Source organism: Penaeus japonicus, unplaced genomic scaffold (assembly GCF_977035675.1).
Source record: "Penaeus japonicus unplaced genomic scaffold, GWHDUDI00000001_assembly GWHDUDI00000040, whole genome shotgun sequence".
Taxonomy (NCBI): Eukaryota; Metazoa; Arthropoda; class Malacostraca; order Decapoda; family Penaeidae; genus Penaeus; species Penaeus japonicus.
This window is the reverse complement of record NW_028234442.1, coordinates 9,852,529-9,862,528: the sequence shown is the minus strand read 5'-3', so window position 1 is coordinate 9,862,528 and position 10,000 is coordinate 9,852,529. Positions and strand designations below refer to the sequence as shown.

Sequence of the window (10,000 nt, the reverse complement as noted above, 5' to 3'; positions counted from 1 at the left end):
AGAGAAAAATAAAGAGACAGAGAGAGAGAAAGAATGAAAATGGGAAACAGAGACAGATACATGTGTGTGTAATGTGTGTATTTGTGTGTGTTTGTATGCATTCGTAACCATTTGATATCAGTAAGACCCAGCCTCAAAAGTAAGTCGATCAACACATAGATTGCATTCTCGTCCCCCTCTTGACTTGACTAATGCTCGTGTTGCAGGAAGCAACAGAGAGTCACGTTAAGGAGGAGCGAGCCCTATCGCTGCATTGCATCATTGTCGAGACGTAAACGGGATTCATTTTAATCCCCGCAAGTGAATCCTGCAAACGAAGCTAAGGCCTTGAGCTCAGACGTGAAATGATCATGGAAAGAGTTTTCGAAGGGGGCTGGATTTCGCTGTGCTTGTTTATGGTCCTATTGTTGAGCTTTGCATTTTTTTTTTTTTTTTTTTACTTTTATTCGGGTGGCAAACGGAGCATTTTTGAGAGTAGAGAATCAGTTATATTAATATATTACATGACCTGAGTCTATAATATTCTTTTCCTGAGCTGCTTTTGTATTCGTAATGGCTGGGCGTGGGTCATGAGGCTTCCCATGGCGTCATTACTGTTTCCCTCCCCCCCTCTCTCTCTCTCCCTCCCCCTCCGGCCCACCCCTTCCTCGTCCCGAAGAAAGGACAGTGCAGACGTCTTAGAAGTGCGTTAAATGCGAAGTCTTCCTCTGTTGGGTATACAGTCACTCCGTACCCCTCCCTCCCTCCCCTCCCTCTGACATGTTGAGCATTTGCAAGGTTTTAGCGAGGGGGGGTGGGGGGCGAGGGGACCTGGAAGGGGGCGTAGTCGAGGTGGCGAGGGCGCGCGTCCCTTCAGCATCATTCTTGAGGTAGCAGCGGTTGGCGCAAGGAGCGCCTGTTTTCTTTCCACCTCCTACCTCTCTCAACCTGCCTTTTCCTTCCGCCTCCTTTTCTTCTTGTCCCTCTGTCCGTCCTCCTTCTCCGTCTTTCAAGCCTTGAGTGTTGTTGGGTGTGCGCGTGCCTGTCCTTGGTCTCTTGCTTACCTGCGTGTTCAATCGTGTCTCTGTTTGCATAGATTTTTTGCGTGATGTGTATGCAAGAGACCCTACCTGTATAAAAGGACTATCGTGCGCGCACACACACACACTCCTTGTCTGACTTTTGTGTTGTACGGAGAGAGAAGATCGGAGGAAACGGTCGTCGTGACTGTTGATGAAGATATAAGGCGGAAGTTGCAAGTTCTTTCCTCGCTGGTCTTGATTGGCTCCTCGGTCGGATTTCTGTTTCTGAGGAGGTAAGTGGGCGTGGGGATTCTGTTGTACGCTTCTGTTGTATACAGTGGGAGGGCGATAATACAGTGGGAAAGTGTGTGTGTCTCTAAGTGTAAGTGTAAGTGTATGTGTGTTTGTGACCAGCTTAGGGGTGCGTAGAAAGACATGATTATTAGTTCTTGTTAATTATTATGAGGGTAATTATAGCTGAGGTGGTGGTAATGGTATTGTAGTTACTTATGGATAGTGATTAATTGTTGTCAGGCTTTCCGTTGTAATAGTTTCGTTGAAAGTAGGAAATGTTTTACTTGATCTCTTAGAATATAGCCCTTTTTTCTCACTAAGTGAAGCCTATCAAGGCGTGGGGATGTACATGTGTGTGTTTGTTTATATGTTTATGTGTTTATGGTTAATGTGTGTATATGTGTGTGTGTGTGTTATCTATATACGTTTTAACATGAGGTGAGAAAAGAAAATTGTTCAGACTTTAGCCTTAACGACTCCAGTCCTTCATCTCCCCTTAGCCCAAATTTAGCGAAGCCTTTTCAAGACAGTTTGTCCTCTGTTGAAGTGGAACATCATCTTATTCTGCTTCGTGCTCTTCCCTAAGTGCTTCGTGTTTCGTAAAAGAGTTTCATATGAAAGATTAAGGTCTTTGATTTAGTTCATATCTGATTCTACGATGACAAGTTGAAGTTGAAGGTGACATTAGTGCATAGCGGTGAATAATAAGTCCAGTAACGGCAGTTCGGGAACGATAGGTGAACGAGAGGGTGAACGAGTGGCAAAAGTTGCTGTGCCTGCCTGCAAGAGAGGTGATTTGGAGGAATTTCAGTCTGACAGAAAGGACGTGTCACGACGATGAGTCACCACCACATGGGCAGTACTGGGTTGCGGCGATTTTTTTTTTTTTCTGATAGACACTTCTAATTTCATTCTGCTGTCATGAGCAATTGTAGTTGACAAAATAAGTAACGATTTCAACTCAACTGTTTACTTTGTTTTGTAGATTTGAAAGTAGAAGGCACAGTTCCGAGTTTCCTAATATTCATTTTTATCCTTCGTGCAGATTAGCATCAATCAGCAGCCAGCCGTGAAGTGCATGCAGTAATTGACTGTGCATTCACTGTTAACACTACGGACTCCACAAGTTCTGTTGTTTCTGACTGGTCGATATTAATTGCATGGAAGATAATTCAAGTGTAAATCCGTTTTCTTAAAGTGACGTTTTAAAGATGTAACCTGAGTCATCTCGGTTCAGTGTTATGACGTCTATCAATACTGATTGATATCCACGTTACTTTCGGGAAATACGTTCTATCCGAAATACTGTGGTTTTGCTGTTGGTATCGATTAACTCCATAGTGACGATGCCCTGTGAAATTTGACCTCAGATAACCTTACGTTCGCCATGAATGAACTAAATGGCGACACTATGTGGGAGGCCGAGGCTACTCGGCCTACCCCTCCCTCCTCCCTGGCTGTGGTTCCGTCCCACTTGCAGATGGAATCGTCCTCGAGCGAAGGCTCACCCGATAGCGAAGCCTCGTCCCTCTCGCCGATGGAATGGCTCTCGCCCATGGAGTCTCCTTGTGACATCTCACTCCTATCCAGCAATCAGAGCCTCACTTCACCGGGGTCTTGCTTCGAGATTCCCATCCCGGGGTTGGCTACTCCCTTAGTCTCTCCCAGTGTATCATCATCTCTCCGAAGTATGACTTCACCTTCAACTACGCTGTCTCCATCAGATGGGGTCCCACCAGTGGCCTGCGTTTCATCCAGGGACAGTACTTTGTCGTCATCTCATCCCAAGGTTTCAACTGCAACCTCTGGCTCGACAGACAGTGACACAGGATCTGAATGGAGCTCGCCCTCTCCTGTCCGGAGTGTGGTTTCCAATCCGAGTATCCCGTGCTCCTCCCAGAGCTCTCCTGTCTGGTCTTCATCATCTCTCACTTCTTCTACATCTTCTTCCTCATCTCCACCATCAGATGTGAAAAGGTATTTGGTTGCAACAGCGAATGGGAGGCGCAGCAGCACTACAGACCTTGCCCAAACCCATGCAGCCCGAAGAAACCTGTGGGAAAATATCAGGTCCAACCCAAAACTGAATAATAGCAAGTGCAGCTCTCACTGTCGTCATGGGAAGCGTTCAACTCCCACCACTGATGATGATGATAGTGATTTCAGCTACAGCTACCCTGCCAGTCCTTCATCCCACAAGTCACCACTCTATAGGTGCCCTATATCATCTAGTCCTATACTGTATGGACCTGCCAGCCCTATTTCCCAGGAACCTCCATATCGCAGAGATTTGACTTCACGAACTCCAAGTCCACTGCCTCGATCCAGAAAGAGATCTTCACGATCATCTGTGAGCCCATCCCATTCCCCAGGAAGGCCGACAGGTTATTCAACTGTTAGTATGGGGGAACAAACTGGAAAACCATCACACTCCTGCAAAAGTCCACCAAGTCCAGTTAATCGGGCAGTGAGAACTCCAATTCCAGCCTCACCAAGCCCTGTTGGTCGACCCTCAAAGCATCTGTCCAGTTCTCCAAAGGATACAAATGGTCTAGCTGTTAAAAGTCCTACAAATGAAGTGTCTAGAAGCAGCAGTAGTGATTTGATGAAAGGGAAACGTCGAAGTGTTTCAAGTGTGGCGAGTAGTGCCAGCATCAGCAGCAAAGCCTTCCGCAAGAAGCAAAACCATAGGAATTCTATAAGCCATGCAGATGGACATTGTAGTCCAGAGATCGTTATCACTGCAGACAATATAGATATCATTCTTAATGACGACTATACATCTTTGGACAATATCGAGACTGAACACAATTCATCTACGAAAAAAAGCATGTCATCTAAGAAAATAACAAGGCAGATTTCGGATGCTACAAACACAATGCAAAATCATGTTTCCAGGAAGTCCTTGGGACAGGGAGGAAAAATCAAGAAAATTACGGACAGAAAGGAAAATGGGGTTTCGGAAGAGACTAGTACTGAAACAAGTGACAAGGAGGAAAAGGTTACTACAAAAACTAGGAGGAAGAAGACAAGGTCCAACAGTCTAGCTCATGAGCAAGTTAGATCATCCTTAAAAGAGAATATCCCCAACGCTATGCACAGCCTTAATGGCAAGGGTTCAACAGCATCAAGCAGTATTAGTTACAGCATTCCTAGTTCCCTCCATACCATATGCAGCGGAAGTGATAGCAGCCCAAAGCACATTAACAAGAAAGTTAATAGAACGGCTAGTAGAAGCACCAGTAGGAGTACTAGTAGGAGTGTCAGCAACAGCCTATGGGATTTAACTGTAAGAAAACCCATTAGTCACTGCAGTACCCCATCCCCTTCACGTGAGAGTAATACAAATGCAGAGAAGTGGCGGCGAGCTAGTCTAGGGACTGTAGGTCTAGCCGTAAGGAGCAGATCTTCCACTCCCAAGGACAAAGATGCTAACAGACGTAACTCGGTCACCAACACGGGTGGTGGTAGTACCTGGAGTCTTTGGGGAGGGGGAGGGAGAAATAAGAGCATCACCTTTGGCCCACCACCCCCTATTACTACTGTTGTATCAAGAGCAACCGCCACCCTTCCCAAATCCAGTACTGCTATGCCTAGGACAGGACCCTCCATACCAAAGACTCAGGGGGCTATACCTAAAGCCAGGAGTCCATCATCTAGTATCTCCAGAGCTGGAAAAGTGGTTACCAATGCCATCAGAGTAGGTACCTCTCTTAAAAAAGGGTCTCAAAAGAACTTCGATAATACTTCAATGGGACTTGACGTGCCATGCTTATCTCCAAGCCCAAGGCATGCAGGGCCGAATAGAAAGGTACTTAGCAGAAAGGGCAGTGCTGCTATTGATTCAAACATGAGTCATGATAATGATGCTCATATCAAACATGTTTCAAGATACAGCCCAGTTGGAGACTCTACCAGATATTCACGCAGTGCACGAGGAAGTGTGAGCAGCCTACAGGACAATACCATGGATAGCAATGCCACCATGTGGGACAGTAACATTAGCTTAAAGGACAGCTTCATGGGCAGCACCATTAGTTTAAAAGACAGTGCTATGGGTAGTTCCATGAGCCTTAGGGATAGTGCAATGGGGAGCTCCATTAGTCTAAGAGACAGTGTAATGGGTAGCAGCTCTAGTTTAAGACACTGTTCCATAGGCAGCAGCTCTAGTCTACGTGACAGTGCCCTTGGTAGCACTACAAGCCTTGTTTACAGTACCTTGGACAGCATTGCCAGCTATACAGACTTAAGAGATGATTTAAAAGGCAGCAGTGCTAGCCTGGTAGATATGCCCATGGATAGTACCAAGAGCCTTACAGACAGTGTCTTAGATATGAGTAAAAAAGGTCTGTCGAGTACAGTTAACCATAAAGACAATAATGTTAGTAGTACTGTAAACCCAAGTCATGCTAACATGGAAAGAGAGAGTGCAAGGGGTAGTACTGCGAGTTTGAAAGACAGTATTCTGTGTAGTAGTACTCATTCACTGAGAGGCATAGATAGTACTACTAGCCTAAGAGATAGCACTGTAGCCAGTTTTTCTAATTTGAGAGACGTTGCAGGAAGTATTGCCAGTCTCAGAGAGTGTGATATGTACTATAAAAGAGGTGGTGCCTTAGAAAATTCAAGAGGTATGCGCAGTACTTACAGTCGGGCAAAGAGCATGACAAACCTCAGAGATGATTCACTGTTTAGCACTGTAGGTTCTGGATGTGTAGATTTGGATAATGCCTCATACATTTCTAAATCCAAAAATGGCCACATTGATGGTACTTCCAACTTGAGAGACAGAGGAGCAAGCTACCGTCTGAGGCATGGCATATTAGGAAGTGCCACCAACCTGAGAGATAGTGGTATGATTGGTAAGGAAAACCTCAGACATGGTGTTATAGGAAGTACCACTAACCTGCGAGAAAAACTCACAGGTAACACTCCTCGTCTAAGACATGGCATTGCAGGAAGTACTACTGATGTCAGAGATAGTTACTTGGGAAGAAGCAATAGTATGCGGCATAGTGTAAATGGCAGCACTACCAACATCAGAGACAGCGTAATGGGTAGCACTGTGAGTCTCAGGCATAGTGCCATTAGTGACCTTATTGATAGTGCTATAGGTCTTGCAACAGATACAATATTTAATACCAACTTGCATGACTCAGATGATAGTAGTAACTCGGAGGATGAAAATGCTAACCAAGGGTATGGCTCTGTGAACCGCAAAGCCAGAGAAATTTTGACCACAGAGAGTGCCACTAATTTAAGCAAGAGTGTAAACTCTTTGAGTGGCTCAGCTACATATGACCTGCTTAATATTCCACATGGTAAACAGACTGACCTAAAGATGAGCAGATGCAGGAGTGCTCATTCATTGACTGAGTCTCAACAGACCTATAGTGCCTCCAACCACATCTCTAGAGCTCAATCATCTGACTTCAGAGACCTCCTTCAGAAGGAATCCAATAGACAGAAACTCAAACGTGGAAAATCCCTAGATCTTAGGGATCTTCCTCAGCGGTCTTACGGCCGCCGAGGACTTAAAAGAGGAAAGTCTTGTGACCTAAGAGATCTTCCATGCACTGAATCTCTTGATATGCCTAGGTCCTCTGAGCTAGGGGCCAGTAAAGACTTCCTCAAAGCAAATTCTTGGGATGAAAGGGAGGTACCGAGAGCAAGATCCTGGGATGGAAAGGACGCCTCTCAGCTCCGTGAAAGCATGGCAAACTACATTAATCAACTTGAAGGAGACTTGGAAAACTGTTCTGGGATGCAACAAACCAGTAGCAGTCCTGAAGACAATGGAAATTATGGTTCTGATAGTGGAAGTGACAATAATATGGATACACAATCTGGTGAGGAAGAAAGTGCTGCTGAGAACACTCATAGCCAGGATGAATTCTCTCAGGATGGTATTAACATCCACCGAGGTACTCCCGAACCAAACTATAGGAGGAGGAGGAGAGGCAGTGCTGACATACGTAGTGGAGCAGGAAGACGCCAGAGCATTGACAACCAAAATGGGGAGGAGTTGCTGTATGCTTTAAGAGGAAGGCGAGGAAGTGGTAGCAGCCATACTCACCTTCGAGGAGGCTGTGTGACTGGAGGCAGCTCTTGGATCTCGGCAATACCTCGTCATAACAGGAAGTGGGAGAGTCTTCGTCGGGGTGTTGTAGACAAGAGCATTCGATGTGCTGCACCCAGGCAAGGGCGTAGGGGTTCTGTTGAAAACATATGTGGTGGCTTTGGGAGGAAGAAGATCAGTAGTCTCTGGGACAATATTCTTGGGCAGTATGTGGAAGGAGAATTAAAACCCAGAAAGAATTCAGGCTGTGGTTCCTTTAAACTTGGAGGAGGAGAAGAAAAAAGTGAATGGCTCACCACTAGAGAAGAAGATGTAGATGAAGAGGAGGAGGAGGAGGAGGAGGAGGAAGAGGAAGAAGAAGAAGAGGAGGCAGCAGCAGCAGCAGCTGGTGTCTTGAGTGAGTCCGGAGAGTCAAATGATGTAATTTGCCGACAGAGGAGAGCCCCACGCTTCAGTGAGATCTTTGGAGGTGGAAGCATTGAAGAATCCCGCAGAAGCCGTTTGGAAATGACCTATGGATCTCAAGACTTCAAAGACAGCAAGAGAGGCAAGCGATTCAAGGATAAAAAGAGGAGTAAAGCAATAAGTTCTGATAGTGATGGTGACTTTAAATCTACAAGTGGGCATTCCTTCAGCAGGGAGAGTGGGCTGGGAAGCAGTTGTGAGGAAGAGGACACAGACTATAGCTCTGGTGGTGGAACCCCGGAAGCCTCTCCCTCCCATGCAGGCTCCCAGAAAGTTATGGCTGCCATAAGCCATTATTTGCGATCTGTAGATGTGGCGGAAAGTGAAGAGGATGTCGATAGCTTTAGCAAGGAAGCTGATCACATCAGTCCAGATGACTTAATGCTAATGTCAGATAATGAGGACAACTTCAGTCTTAGTTGGGAGGATCTCATAGTTTCCTACAAGAGTCTGAAATATAAACCTGATTCTTGCAAGATTTCGGAGCTTGAAGATGGCTTTGAAAGTCTGCAAGTGGACCTAGAAAATACTGGCGCCAGTAGAGAGATCAACACCCCTAAACTGGACCAGGAATTAGATAAGCTGTTAGGCTATGATTTGCGGCAGTTAGAATGTGAGATTCTCTCTGGTAGAAGTACCCCAGCCCGTGGATCAAAGGAAATTGTCTTTTCAAGCCCGGGAAGAATTCCATCTCTGAAACCCCCCCACACCGATGTGAGGCCTTGGTCTGCTGAGCCCTTGTGCTTCACCGAAAAAGGCCAAGTATCCAGTGAGTCGATGAATAACTCGGATAACCAATTGATTGATGACCACACGACAGACGAAGATTCCAGGAGTGACAGTACGAGGACATGGTGTTCTCAGGAGAAGACTCTGAGCCGCCAAAATACTATTGTATGTAACGAGGAAGCAGAAGAACCTGAAGATACAGCTGAGAAGATCTTTGATCGTCCTCCATCTCCAGATTCTGCCTTAGGATCAGACTGTTCGCAAGTTTCGCCTACGAGTGGGGAGGAAGGGACAGTAAACGACGCTATAGAGGAGGAGGAGGAGGAGGTTCAAGCCCGCAGCCGCCCCAGAGAGACGAAGGCGCAGCCGGCTCACGATGAAGCGCGGGGCCGAAGTGTGAGCTGCAGCGAAAACATGAAGGCGTTCCTGCTGTCCCAGCCTTGCGCCATGGGCCATATTGCGGGGGAGAAGTGTACCCACGAAAACTGCGGGGACAAGCACGTCTACCCGGACGCCGACCAGAGCTGTGTGGAAGCGTACAAACAGGCCGCCGGCGAAACCAAGGTCCGTCGCAGAGTGAGGAGGAAGAAGGTCAAGAAAAGGAAGGAGGACGAAAAGGAGGTGAAAAAGGAAGAAGAGAAGGTCGTTGCAGTCCCCAAGCCGTCGAAGATGAATTCGATTCGTAAATTCTTCGTCAGCGTGGTACGCACCTCGAGCTCCGTGCAGTAGGCCTAGGCAGCGGCTACTTCTATAGCATTGTACCTACATCTGATCTATCCATTTGTCTGCCTGTCTGTCTCTATTCATATCTATGTATCTCCCTACCTATCTTTATGTTTATGTATATATGTATATATATGCAATATATATATATATATATATATATATATATATATATATATATATATATATATATATATATATATATTGTGTATATGTATATATATGTATATATATGTATGTATATGTATATATGTATGTATATATATATATGTATATATATATATATATATAATATATATATATAATATATATATATATATATATATATATATATATATATATATATAATGTGTATATGTATATGTATGTATATATATGTATATGTATGTATATGTATGTATATATATGTATATATATGTATATATATATGTATGTATTTATCTTTATATATATATTTATCTATCTATCTATCTATCTATCTATCTATCAATGTATATATATAATTATCTGCTAATTTGTATCTTTGCATTAATGTCTATTTGTGTACGTATCTCTCTAGTTTCTCTATCAACCTATCTGTTATATATGTATGAAAACACCAATGTATCTATAAGCCCACATAGTCTTAGCAGTAATTTTTGTGGTGCTTAATCTACGAAAAATATGGAGGCAATTCCATAATTTTTCTCGCCAGTAGTTATATGGGACA

General features: G+C 44.7%; 1 protein-coding gene across 1 annotated transcript in view; it reads left to right on the top strand.

The window, feature by feature from the left end:
- The first annotated feature begins 2,251 nt into the window (after positions 1 to 2,251).
- The window catches only part of LOC122258941 (uncharacterized), a 44,186-nt gene continuing 36,437 nt past the window's right edge, over positions 2,252 to 10,000 (top strand). Inside the window, exon 1 of the mRNA XM_086534037.1 lies at positions 2,252 to 9,270. Within this exon, the coding sequence (XP_086390163.1) occupies positions 2,683 to 9,270 (6,588 nt within the window). The 5' untranslated portion in view covers positions 2,252 to 2,682. The remainder of the gene's footprint in view (positions 9,271 to 10,000) is intronic.